This window comes from Mesoplodon mirus (genome assembly GCF_964341445.2).
Source record: "Mesoplodon mirus genome assembly, chromosome: 3".
Classification (NCBI taxonomy): domain Eukaryota; kingdom Metazoa; phylum Chordata; class Mammalia; order Artiodactyla; family Ziphiidae; genus Mesoplodon; species Mesoplodon mirus.
Genome location: NC_138978.1, coordinates 116,828,468 through 116,842,431, shown reverse-complemented (window position 1 = coordinate 116,842,431; position 13,964 = coordinate 116,828,468). Strand labels below are relative to the sequence as shown.

The following is a 13,964-nucleotide window of genomic DNA, read 5'->3' as shown; positions in this document are numbered from 1 at the left end:
CAGTAATTAAGACAGTGTGGTACTGGCATAAAAACAGAAAGATAGATCAGTGGATCAGGATAGAAAGCCCAGAGATAAACCCACGCACATATGGCCAACTTATCTTTGATAAAGGAGGCAGGAATGTACAGTGGAGAAAGGACAGCCTCTTCAATAAGTGGTGCTGGGAAAACTGGACAGGGACATGTAAATGTATGAGATTAGATCATTCCCTAACACCATACACAAAAATAAGCTCAAAATGGATTAAAGACCTAAATGTAAGGCCAGACACTATCAAACTCTTAGAGGAAAACATAGGCAGAACACTCTATGACATAAATCACAGCAAGATCCTTTTTGACCCACCTCCTAGAGAAATGGAAATAAAGACAAAAATAAACACATGGGACCTAATGAAACTTCAAAGCTTTTGCACAGCAAAGGAAACCATAAACAAGACCAAAAGACAACCCTCAGAATGGGAGAAAATATTTGCAAATGAAGCAACTGACAAAGGATTAATCTCCAAAATTTATAAACAGCTCATGCAGCTCAATAGCAAAAAAAACAAACAACCCAATCCAAAAATGGGCAGAAGACTTAAATAGGCATTTCTCCAAAGAAGATATACAGACTGCCAACAAACACATGAAAGAATGCTCAACATCATTAATCATTAGAGAAATGCAAGTTAAAACTACAATGAGATATCATCTCACACCAGTCAGAATGGCCATCATCAAGAAATCTAGAAACAATAAATGCTGGAGAGGGTTGTGGAGAAAAGGGAACACTCTTGCACTGCTGGTGGGAATGTGAATTGGTACAGCCACTATGGAGAACAGTATGGAGGTTCCTTAAAAAACTAAAAATAGAACTACCATATGACCCAGAAATCCCACTACTAGGCATATATCCTGAGAAAACCATAATTCAAAAAGAGTCATGTACCAAAATGTTCATTGCAGCTCTATTCACAGTAGCCCGGAGATGGAAACAACCTAAGTGTCCATCATCGGATGAATGGATAAAGAAGTGGCACATATATACAATGGAATATTACTCAGCCATAAAAAGAAACGAAACTGAGCTATTTGTAATGAGGTGGATAGACCTAGAGTCTGTCATACAGAGTGAAGTAAGTCAGAAAGAGAAAGACAAATACTGTATGCTAACACATATATACGGAATTTTTTTTAAAAAATGTCATGAAGAACCTAGGGGTAAAACGGGAATAAAGACACAGACCTACTTGAGAATGGACTTGAGGATATGGGGAGGGGGAAGGGTAAGCTGTGACAAAGTGAAAAAGAGGCATGGACATATATACACTACCAAACGTAAGGTAGATAGATAGTGGGAAGCAGCCGCAGAGCACAGGGAGATCAGCTCGGTGCTTTGTGACGCCTGTAGGGGTGGGATGGGGATGGTGGGAGGGAGGGAGATGCATGAGGGAAGGGATGTGGGAACAGATGTATATGTATGACTGATTCACTTTGTTATAAAGCAGAAACTAATAAAAAAATTAAATTAAAAAAAATAAGGGATAAATAAACGCTGTCCCTCAATAATTAATTGGGTGACATTATTCAATTATCTCAGGGTACAGATTAAGAAGAGGGAGCTCTTCAGATGTAGAAAACAAACTTATGGTTACCAAGGGGTAAGCAGGGAGGAAGGATTAATTGGGAGATTGGTACTGACATATACCCACTACTGTATATAAAATAGATAACTAATTAGAACCTACTGTATAGCACAGGGAACTCTACTCAATACTCTATAATGGCCTATATGGAAAAATAATCTAAAAAAGAGTGGATATATGCATATGTATAACTGAATGACTTTGCTGTACAGCAGAAACTAACACATCATTGTAAATCAACTATACTCCAATAAAATATTTTTTAAAAAGAAGAGATGACTCTTGGCTTTCTTGGAAAGCACTAGAAAGCCTAGTCCAATCAGAGACTGCCACTTCTTGGCTGGATAACCTCAGGTGGATCATGTAAACTCTCAGAGCCTCTCCTAATCTGTTAAACAGAAAACAGAGACAAAAATACTGTCTTACAGATGGTGAAGGAGATATGTGAACACATCTTATAAACTGCTAAGTTCTATATAAATATCAGTTGCTATTTTTATTACTATAATAACATAATTTAAGCAGGAACTGGAGCCATCATGAATAAAATACATTCAACAGTGCTGTCACTGAGGGAAAGCCTGTGCCACATATACAGCTTTACCTGGTGCTAGAAGTCAGAGAAGGCTATGGGGCCATGAACAGAGAGCTCTAGCCCATCCAAAGTAGCTTTCCAGGTTTCTGTAATAAAACTATTCTTAGAATGCCCAAACCTTTCTCATCAAAGTTCCCCTGTGTGTCCTGCTGAGGGTCACATACTTGAGCCTGGCCATACCACCATCTCACAGTCAGCCATTTAATCTATATCTTTGTGCCTTGTGTGCAAGGGTATATACTGCTATTCGGATTCACGCGTCTCTCAGTGGTGAGTCACCATATTTCTTTCCCAAAACTCATGCCTCAGCTCCCTGATTAAGGGTCACCCCCTCCACCCTGAGGTTGGCTTTCCAATCTGTCTGTTCTGAGTCAGGCTGTTCTCCCTACCTGCCTCACCCCTCCACCAAGTCCCAGGGCTTTTTGCCTCAACACACATCACTGGCATTGGGAGAGGCAGCTCCATGGGTGGTGTCATCTGTTTGTAAACAGTTTCCACAAATCACCTCTCACTGGAAATTACAGAATCCCAGAGATGGAAATAAGGGCCCCTCTCATTCAGAGCCGGACTGCCTTTCAGAGCCTCCATGACAGGGGTCATTTGGTCTCAAGTATAAACATCCTGGATGAAATCAATGAAGCATTTCTGACCTTGCCTCAGAGCAAATACCTTTTGTTGGGTGGATGCCCTGACAGAGCTTACCAGTCATTGGGTCATTGATGGAACAGCAGCCAAGAAGCCAGGCTTCAATTTTCTAAGAGCCTGGGTGTGTCTGCAGAGGTCTGAGTGTCCCCTTCCCTGGGTGATGGTAATTTCTAAGATAGGAGAATATGATAGTTTGAGTCTGAGAACATGGACTTTGGAGTCAGACAGATCCCAGTTCCAATCTCATCTCCCTCACTCAGCATCTAGGAACCTGGAACATTTGCTAGTTGTGCAACTTTGGCCAAGTCACTGAAACTCTCTGAGCCCCAGTTTCATTACATATAAAAAAAAATAGGGAAATTCCTGTCTTGTATGGAGATTATTGTGAGGATTAAAGGAGATAATATATGTAAAGTGCCTAAACCTGTGCCCAACCAAGCATGAGAACAGAGTAAATGCCCAATAAGTGGTAGCTATTGTCACTGTTATTATCACTGTTACTATTGCCTCTTCCCTTGTGAACCCAGCAGACACCACTGCAGAGGACATTGTTCTGTTTTCTCTTCCTGAAATGAGTGGATAAGATCTACACCTACAGGCTGAGGTTTCCGAGCTAATCAGGATAACCCCACCACAACCACCACCTCTAGAAAATGACATTCCCATAATTCTGAGCATGGCACTTCTCGCCCTGCAGAGTCCTGGAAACCCATGTCTCCCAGTCAGACCTCAGCTGCATGAATGAGGCCTGGAGGGGGAGGTTCCCAGTCTCCCTGAATGCTCAACTGGCAAAGTTCCCTTACCCAACAAACAAAGCAGTGGGCTGGTGCTCTTCTGTGGCAAAAGTTAGTCTCAGCTCACCTGATTCCAAAGCCCTTAAGAGTTGCAAATCCAAACCTTTGCCACGCAGCTGCCTGGGCCTGATGGGTAAGAGAGTGAGCACCTCAGTGGCAAGGCTCTGGAAGCCTTCCGGGGACCAAGCTGAGCCGTTAGGAGCATAAGCCCTGGCTTTTTCCATCATGCACAAGCTGAATGACTTTGAGCAAGCTCCTTAACCTCAGTTTCTCTTCTGTAAAATGGGTATAATAGCACCTACCTCACTGAGTCGTTGTGAGACGATGCATGTCCCATAAAGCCTTCAGAACACTGTCTGGCTCCATTATGTGAGTTCTGCTATCACGATTAAGTACCAGAAAGCCACTCTTGTTCAGGCTTTCCAGGGAAATTTTTAGTTTCCCGCCTTTTACAAATGTGCCAAGCCAGAGCTGAGTGAGAAAATGGAGTAACAGAACATGATAATAAATACACAAATGAAAGAACAAATAGGAAAGGGAGTGTTCTCAGGAGGTAGAAGTTTTATTATGACATGTCTTCAAAAGACAATCAAATCAGTAGGCTTTTATTGAGCACCTACATATGCAAGTCCCTGCAGACAGTAAAGTCCAGTGTCCCACCCATGGCTTTCAGGTTCCCAAGGAGAAAAAGCACAAGGGGGGTCAGCGGGGGCGTGGTCAGGGAGTTTTGTGGGGCTGAGTATAGGGTGGGTGTCTGAACACCTAAGAGCAGTTATCTTTAAGGGGGCAAGCTCTGAGGCCCTGTCCCGCAGGAGAGCACGGTACTGAGGGGCGCAGGCACGGGGTGGGAGCAGCTCTCGCTCAGGTGTGGGGCAGCCGTGGCCTCAGCATCCGCCGCAGCAGCCGGAGCTCGAGGACCCAGACCGCTGTCTGCTGTCCGCGCAGCAGCAGCAGCAACGGCTGCCCTGCAGGCGGCGCCTCAGGGGAAGGCAGCAGCAGCCGACGGAGCTGGAGCCGCAGCAGTCCGAGTCTCCGCAGCAGCCCAAACCGCAGCAGGAGGAGTCATGGGGCGCCAGGGTGGGACACGAACCCTTCGTGTCCTGAGAAGAGCCCTTGGAAAAGTCTTTACCGATCTGCTGGGAGGACATCGTCACAGAGAACCTGGAAGAAAACAGCTTTTCACATGGGAACACTGTTTCTTTCCAACACAGGGCTTTTGACATTTGACTTTGTGAGCACGTGAGCCCGGCATAATGCAAGGAAAGAAAACACACACACAAAACACACACACACACACACACACACACACACAAGAAAAAGGGGAAGCAAAGGAACAAACCCCAAACAAATGTTTCAGTGAGTGAGTTCCACTGAGTTAAACCTGCATAGAGAGGGAAACAGTCTATGCAAAAATCAATAGTTTTCCATTTTTTCTGACTAGAGTAAGGATCACCCAAGTTCACCACAGTGGAAAAGAAAGAGGATATTGTGGTAATTTTTCTGTCTGATCCAGTCCAAAATCTCCTGGCTCTTTTCCCCTCCCCCATTTCGCTGTGGCCATAGACCTTCAAATGGTATTCGCCTATCATTAGCATTGCATCAACACTACTTCAGTTAGAAAATACCAAAATCACACATATGTCCGTCTGTCCCAACCACCCAGATCTAAAGAATCCACGAACACCAGAAGCATGTCTTGGTCATTCTTTCCTGGCTATGCCTCTCACTCCCCATGACCATAAGGAAAAAGAGAGTGGTGCAGAGGATGGTAATACATCCCAGGTCAGGGAGTCAAAGACCTGGATTCCAGTCACATCTCTGCTACAGACTTGCAGTGTCACCTGGCAGAGTCACCCCCCACCCCCAATCTGGCTTCCATGTCCTCATGACGCCTGGAGAGGTCACCTCACTTGAAGCTTAAGGCACTCTCAAGGGCCCTCTTTCTGTATCTACCTGCTGGCTGTGTTCTGCCTTCTCCTCCCCTCTGCCTTCAACTCTTCCCATCCTCCTCCCCCAGGTTCCACTTGGAGACTTACTAGACCCTGGTTCCACTGGAAGACTCACTCAGCTTTCTAACTGGAATGCACCACCTGCTAGGCAATGGACTAGCCAGAGAACCTTTTATAAGGTTCCAGTTAGGCGCTGGCTCTTGGGAGGGGCCCATTTCCCAATAGCCATTCTCAACTGACGCTTACATCCCAGAGACATTCATCACTCAGGTAGCACCGTAGGTGGTGCACATGGGTATTCAAGTCACCACACAGAGGTGCCAGGATTGCTATAGCATGTTTACTTTCCAAACAGGACTCTGTTCATAGCTGGGAGGGCTGTGTGTGTGCTAAGACAGGGCATTGGGGCTCAAGTGAAGAGAAGTCTGCCCCTTTCTTGGGACCTGTTCTCTTTGCCCTTTTCTACAGCGTACATGCACACACACCACAGTTCCCCTGTTCACACATTCATCCCAGTGTAGTCATCTAGATGGTAGTTTGTATTGGGTTAGCCAAAAAGTTTGTTCGGGTTCTTCTGTAACATCCTACAGAAAAGCCCAAACGAACTTTTTGGCCACCCCAATAGTTCACTTGTTATCTTAGTTCACATCTCTCAGGATCTTGGTCCTTGGCCCCTCGGGGAAGGCCACAGTTTATGCAAAAAGCCTGCTGGATTTCATCCAGATGCTTCTGGGTGGGATTGTGTGAAGATGATGGTGAGGATGTGCCTATGGGAATCTCAGTGGCAGTTTCTTTGTCACTGGAGACTGGAAGAAAACCCCAGGCAAAGTTATGGAATAATTAAGACCAGGAAAGCTGTGAGTGTAGTCAGGTTACCAAAGCCCCATACAGCCCTGGTGGGCCTAAAAGAAAATATGCATATGGAATATTACTTAGCCATAAAAAGAAATGAAATTGAGCTATTTGTAATGAGGTGGATAGACCTAGAGTCTGTCATACAGAGTGAAGTAAGTCAGAAAGAGGAAGACAAATACCGTATGCTAACACATATATATGGAATTTAAGAAAAAAAATGTCATAAAGAACCTAGGGGTAAAACAGGAATAAAGACACAGACCTACTTGAAAATGGACTTGAGGATATGGGGAGGGGGAAGGGTAAGATGTGACAAAGCTAGAGAGAGGCATGGACATATATACAGTACCAAACTTAAGGTAGATAGATAGTGGGAAGCAGCCACATAGCACAGAGAGATCAGCTAGGTGCTTTGTGACTGCCTGGAGGGGTGGGGTAAGGAGGGTGGGCGGGAGGGAGACGCAAGAGGGAAGGGATGTGGGAACAGATGTATATGTATGACTGATTCACTTTGTTATAAAGCAGAAACTAATAATAATAAAAAATAAATAAAAATAAATTAAAAATTTTAAAAAGAGGGAAGGGATATGGGAACAGATGTATATGTATAACTGATTCACTTTGTTATAAAGCAGAAACTAATAAAAAAGAAAAAAAATAAAAACTTGTGCAGGATGCTGGTCGAATTGCCAAATACCAGGCCAGCTTGTGAGACTCTCCACTCCTGACCCCATCCCAAACTCCTTTTGAAGATAGGTTCTCCCTGGGGCCACTGCCCAATGTGAAGAGAAAGAAGAAAGAAAGAAGGAAGGAAGGAAGAAAGGAAGAGAGGGAGGGAGGGAGGAAAGGAGACCTTTCCAAAGGTCCAAAGTGCCCATGAAAAATTGTGCCTTTAGAATAACTAACTTTTAAGAATTGAGAAAGACTTTGGAGGTCAACTGCTTTCAGAACTGCTTCTTAATCAATGCAACAGCCCACAACCATGAATATGAGGTAAAAGTGAAATCCAAGATTAAGAATTCAAGAATTGATGGTGAGACATAGGTTTGGGAGTGAGTGAGCTGGGAGAGGCATGAGTATGCACACAAGGAAAGGTAAGTCACAAAAAGATACCAGTTTCATTTAACATGGCTTTAGAGCCTGATTAACAGGTTGCATGTACCTAGGGCCACCTGTTGCTGCATACAGATGAGACATTTGAAAGGTGAGGTCGGTATTAGAAAAGAGGAAGTAATGAAGTAACAAGATGGAGACAGAATCTCCTCTGGGAGATGATTTGGGCAAGTACATGCTCATTATATGGACTTGCTGTAACCTCATATACTAACTTACTTTACCCACCACTGTTAACTCTTATCAAAGGAAGGTTTAATTGTTCATTTTGTACATAAAAGCCTGATTCAGAATTATCATTTCTACAGTAAGTCCCCTACATATGAACAAGTTCTGTTCCAAGAGCACGTACATGAGTCCAATTTGTTCGTACATCCAACAAAGTTAGCCTAGGTACCCAACTAACACAATCGGTTATATAGTACTGTACTGTAATAGGTTTATAATACTTTTCATACAAATAATACATAAAAACAAACAAACACAAAAAATAAAGAAAACATTTTTAATCTTACAGTACAGTACCTTGAAAAATACGATAGTACAGTTCAACAGCTGGCATACAGGGGCTGGCATCGAGTGAACAGGCAAGAAGGGTTACTGACTAGAGGAGGGAGAGGAAATGGGAGATGGTAGAGCTGAAGGATCGTCAGCAGTAGGAGATGGAGGGCAGGCTGCATGTGAGAATGTACGCCAGATGTGTGAACTAACTTACATGATTGGACCTGAGTACGCACATTCACATCTTTGAAAGTTCACAACTTGAAGGTTCGTATGTAGGGGACTTACTGCATCACTCCTGAGTCTTTACTGAAGGAATCATCCTATTCCTAAAGGAAACAGAAAATCCAATGCAGTGACAGAAGCCCCCCGGCTCCCACCTCCATCCCCTCACACAAACACAAACACACACAAACACACACTCACACACACACACACACACCAACCACATGGAGACAGTCTTTGGCAGAGGAGGGGGTCCTTCTTGGTTCCCTAATCAGACCCAAACTCAGAGCTTTCAGGCACCAGGGGAAATGGGCTCAGCCATTCCATACCTGCCTCCTAAACAGTCCCCCAGAAACTAACCCCCATCAGCTTTCCTCTCTAGTCAACTGATGGAAGCACCCAGGTTTATAATAATCAGAAAAGTAAAGGTGTCAATTCATTGGAGCCCAGAATGAGCACTTTAGGTGATCTATTGCTCATGACTAGGAAATAAATTCTTTTTTAAACCATCACCCATGCTTGAAAGAAACCCTTCCAGAGTCTTCTCACTGCGATCTTTCTGGGTACCACCATCTCCTCTCTGAAAACCCGTTCCTGGCCCTCCTCATGGAAAGCTTGTGTCAAAAGAATGGTCTCGGACATGATCCTTTTCTTCAAGCTTAAAGTTCCCTCCTTCAGATCATAAAAGGGAATATTGTTTCCCAGAGGTCTAAGTAGCTTCAGTGCTGAAATCTGTTTCCCAAACTGATTTTTTTAAGTGTTCACTTACATTTAAAAGAAGGGAAGGGAGGATGGCCTGAGGCAGGGGGTGGGGAGTGGGAGAGGTGAACAAAATAATCAGGAGGCAGTGACATCAGGAAATAAAAAGCTTTATTGTTACAGGGAAAACAGCTTCATAACTGAATTCCAATCCAAGTCCTCCAAAGAACTATATCTGAGAGGGGAATCAGGCCAGTGAATGTCAGAGGTTAAACATCAAGACCTCACAAAGGAATGAACATGAGCAGGAAGAAGAGGGAAACGCTAAGTATTTCAGAAGCGCTTCCACTCTTCTTCCGTTCTTTCCAAACCAGAAAAAGAGAAGACTCAGGCTGGGCAGGTCATCAGCACTTGGGCTCCTGAAGTGTTGTTCCTCAGTGGTCTTCATGGCCCAGTTCAGCAGTGGCCCCCAGAGCAGCAGCCAGAGTCTCCAGAATGCTGGCCACTGCCGCTGCCACAGCAGCCAGAGCTATGGTGCCAGCGTCGAAGAGATCGGCGAAGCTTGTGGTGGCCCAGGCAGCAGTCCCAACCCCCAGAGCTACAGCAGCCGCCAGAGCTGGGGCCACAGCAGGAGACTGGAGGTGGGCAGGGGGCTGGGCACTTGGGGGGAGCACTTGGGGATACACTTGGCTGGGCCTTTGGGGGCACACTTGGGAGGGGGCTGGCACTGCTGCTGGTTTTGCTGACAGGACATCTCAGCAGGAGCTGAATGAAGCTGGAAGAAAATACAGAAGTTTTAAGTTCAACTAGCCCAAGATAACTTCCTTACATTTAAAACTGAACTATGAATTCACCAGATTTCTTCTTTATAGTGATCAGATTTTTAACACCCAATCTCCCCAAATGAGTTACAAGAGGCATGCAAACAGTTTCAACCTAGGAACTCCATAGTTTCAAATGAAGTTTTTGCAACCTCAAAAAGACGCCAATCCTTTTTTCCCTTCCACTAATCTTGCCTCCCCTTCCAGCAGAATCCTCCCTTTCAAACCCGCTTTTGTCCTTGTCTTTCTTCAAGATTGTCCTCAGCCTCCACCCAGGGCTTCTGTCTGCCCAAAGCACCAGCACCAAGAGTCCCCCCTGGTCCTCAAGATACCTTCACTTGGTTCAGCACTGGAGCAGATCACCCAGGAGGCAGGTGGACTGAGGTGCCCTCAGGAGCTTCGGCCTTTTATACAGCCTCAGCTCTGACCTGGCATCAGGCGATGCAGACCATGGGGCAGGATGCTGATGGCATCTTTCACAAAGGGCACAGGTAACAACACTTCCCTCACATCCCAGGGACCCAATTCCTCCCTCCATAAGCATGTCAACTATTAACCCACAGGAAATCCCCTGAGAATTGCTGCCCTCTAGCTAAGATAGGGATGGAACTTTGCAGATTGCACACAATGTCTGTCAATCTCACAGGCAGCTCTGCTATGCTCCCTATTTCCCAGGCTCGGTCAGTAGGGTTCTAGACCTCTGAAATGAAGAGAAGTTCTCTCTTCTCGTTGGTATAGGAAATGGCGGGGAAAATTCCCAACCTGAAATTAAATGAACCTTTTTGGAATAAGGATTGAGATCCAAAATAAAGTGCCAGGCCCAAGCCAATAATCTAATGTGACTTTTTCATTTTTAGATGATGCCATAGCCTGGACTAAGAATGCTTGCTATCTCAGTGATGCTATTTTAAGCAGGTCTCATGCAGATGGTGTGGGTAGTTGGGTTTCTCGCCTTACCTGAACTTGACCCTCCAAGAGAACTCACAAATAACACTGATTCGGCACCAACAATCCCTTTGAAAGGGTAGAAAAAGTCTAGGAATGGCTTCTCTTTCCACATATCGTCCTAAACAAGGCAACTTTGGCCTGCCCAAGGTGAGACGGCAGGGACCAGGTATATGTTGCAGGTGGAGAAGGAGAACTAGATTTCGATGGAAGTTGCCAGAAGTGAGGCATGAGTTCTGGTCATAACTAAGAAAAGAGCATCCAACCTGGAAAGATCCTTTTTGTATAGTTTTGCAAAGCCTGTGATGGAACCCTACAAAAAATATTCTGAGGACAAATTAGGTCCCCAGGAAAGTCATCAAACTCTGGTTAGCTGAAAAGGTAGTCAAAATTTGCCATATTCAGAATGAAAACTGCAGTGAGAGGAAGTAAGACAGGGAGAAACATGAGACACCTCAGCTCTAAGCTGGACAGCGAGACTGTCTCCTATCAGTTCCCAGCTTTGCAAACTCAGGCAAGTTACTTAATCATCACTATAACAGGGGCTAAAACAATTACTAGCTCACTAAATAAGGAATTATAATGTTCTTAGAACAGTATCTGGGACTATTAGTCCAAAATGCTAGTTTAAAAATAATTTTATCATTATGGATACTCTTATATCCATGAGAAAAGATCTTTTAAATTTCAAATTACTGATCTGCCAATTTTTGAAGCCAAAACTATTGTTTGCAGTATCAGAGCTTAGCCCTAATGTTTTCTTACAGAAAAAGAGTAATATCTTACTTGCCACTGAAGTATGAGATTATGGGAAAGCATAGTCTTTATGAAAAAATACAAACAGGAAGAATTTAAAATTCATTTGTAATCCCATCTTCTGAGAATTCTTAATATTTTGCTATTTACATTCTGTCTCTTTTTATGATTATATTTCAATCTTTTCCACTGTGTATAGTTTTTTAGTGATTTTTGTTTTGTTTTGACTTTACCCAGTCTTTGACCAGGTACTTTTATGAGTTTATCTTACTAACTTTTCACATAACATTGTAACATAAACATTTCCCATGTTACTCATCCTTTGGAGGCGTTATTATGGGCAAACGTGGAACATTTCATGGAAGGCCCAGAATCCTTTTATAAGTGGTTGGGAGCATGAGTTCTAGAACAGTCTCCAGTCCCAGCTCCCCACTGAGCAGCTTGTGACCTTGGGCAAGTGACCAGAGCTCTCTGACTCACTGCTCACATCTGGGATATGGGGAAGGTAATAGTGTTTATCTCACAGGATCATTTGCAAATCAAATGAGTTAACATCCATAAAACTCTTGGAATAGTGTCTGGCACATAATAAGCACTCAGTCAACATTAAAAGTGAAACCTGATGCTGTGTCACTTGTAAATGTTCTATAAAGACCACCAGGTGGGGAGCCAGAGAGCTTGCTTTGACTGCTAGAGCTCTGTTCACCAGGGGATCCTTCTCATCCCCCGTTTGCTGAGAAAGATAATGTAACGCAGGCTCTGAATTTCTGAAAAAAGAAGCCCAGTAAGGTTAAAGGAATTATTCACTTAATACATGAGTGTGATTAATTTTAAAAGGAACAATGTCCATCCCCTTTTACCTATAATTATTTGGGTATGTGGCCACCTAGCTGACACACAGTAAGGTCTTTGAGTGCAGGCACCCCTAAGGGATCTAGTTTAGTGCTTTGTAGGTAGTAGACACTCAATTTTCATTTCCTTGTCTTGTTGAATTTGCTATTTAGTAAGGAGGATGGATGCCTCCAATAAATCTGAACCCAGATTCTCATTGACAAATTCCAGACTTTTCATGGAATGAGAGAATAGAAGATGTAGAAAGGACCTTGGCTCATTCAGAGACGGTGGTACCCCATCCCGGTAAGGCCTGGGCATCGACAGCCTCCAAAAGTTCCCTGGGTGGTTCTAATGTTCCATCTGGTCAGACCTTTCATGGAATGAGAGAATAGAAGATGTAGAAAGGACCTTGGCTCATTCAGAGACAGTGGTACCCCATCCCAGTGAGGCCTGGGCATCAACAGCCTCCAAAAGTTCCCTGGGTGGTTCTAAGGTTCCATCCGGTTGAGAATCACTGATTTAGACCACGCCCCTTATTTTGCAGATGAGGAAACTGAGGCTCAGAGAGAGAAAGAGGCTTGTCCCAGATCACACAGGGACTTAGAGGCTGGATTTCAGATCCTGCTATCAGCCCTCTCTCCACGGCACCTTGCCTCTTGAATATTTTATTTCTTCTTGTGACTATTTTTCTAGCAAGCTTTATTTTACATAATTTGCTTGTTAAAAATGCCTATTGAAGTGGGGTGAAAATAGTAGTAAACATGATGGATCATTGTCTGAATCTCATGGTTAGAAAATCTGGACATAATTTTTACTGTTAGTTGCTCTAAGTAACCAGGAATCAAGTACCTATATCTGAAAGGCAGTGTCTGGCATCACCAAGGTTGGGCCAGCTGGAAGACTCCAAGAATGCTCCCTAGGGTGGCACTACCTTGAAGATGGTTCCTTGACCCAGAAATTCAATCTTGTCCATGACTTTGAGTTTATCAATCCTGGAGGTGCTGAGTCACTGCAGCTAAGTCACAAGAGACTGAGGATGTCAATTTACAAAGAGAAACATGAGTATCAAATGTTGGCCTAATGGGTACATTCTCTTCTGGCAGGAAAATTTCTCAAAGAAGTCGAGTCATAATCTGGAGATGCTTGGTGATGGGGGGATTACATAATGGCCTCAGGTTTTGATGGTAAAAAAAAACTAGACATCCCCATCAGATCATCTGAACATCTCCAGCCCTGGACAGATTAGGGTGGTGCTGAAAACATCTGCCACCTGGCTGCCCTTCCTCTGTGCTCTTTAGTAGATCATTCTTCCCTCTGCTGAAGGCACCTCATTGGGCGGTCTTTGCTGAGTGCTGCTCTCATCCGTTACATGCTGATTTTGGAGTTTAACATTGGGAAGATAAATTTATTATTTATTTGTCTTATTTTTACTGTTCACTATTGCCCTGACACACACTGTGGTAGACAGGATAAAGCATCTCTTCACAAATACGGCCATATCCAAATCCCCAGAACTTATGAATGTGTTACCTTATACATCAAAAAGGACTTTGCAGATGTGATTAGCTTAAGGATTTGGGGATCGAAAAATTGTCTTGGGTT

General features: G+C 43.9%; 2 protein-coding genes across 2 annotated transcripts in view; both read right to left on the bottom strand.

The window, feature by feature from the left end:
• Positions 1-4,548: 4,548 nt before the first annotated feature.
• CRCT1 (cysteine rich C-terminal 1) lies at positions 4,549-4,942 on the bottom strand (the record flags this gene model as incomplete). Its single annotated transcript, XM_082612183.1, has 1 exon — positions 4,549-4,942. Exon 1 carries the CDS (start codon positions 4,885-4,887, stop codon positions 4,549-4,551), a length of 339 nt encoding a protein of 112 aa, XP_082468309.1. The 5' UTR covers positions 4,888-4,942.
• Positions 4,943-9,193: 4,251 nt separating this feature from the next.
• LCE5A (late cornified envelope 5A) overlaps positions 9,194-13,964 on the bottom strand; it is a 190,260-nt gene continuing 185,489 nt past the window's right edge. The window contains 2 exon segments of the mRNA XM_082615736.1: positions 9,194-9,675; positions 9,677-9,781. Of these exon segments, the coding sequence (XP_082471862.1) occupies positions 9,463-9,675; positions 9,677-9,781 (318 nt within the window). The 3' untranslated portion in view covers positions 9,194-9,462.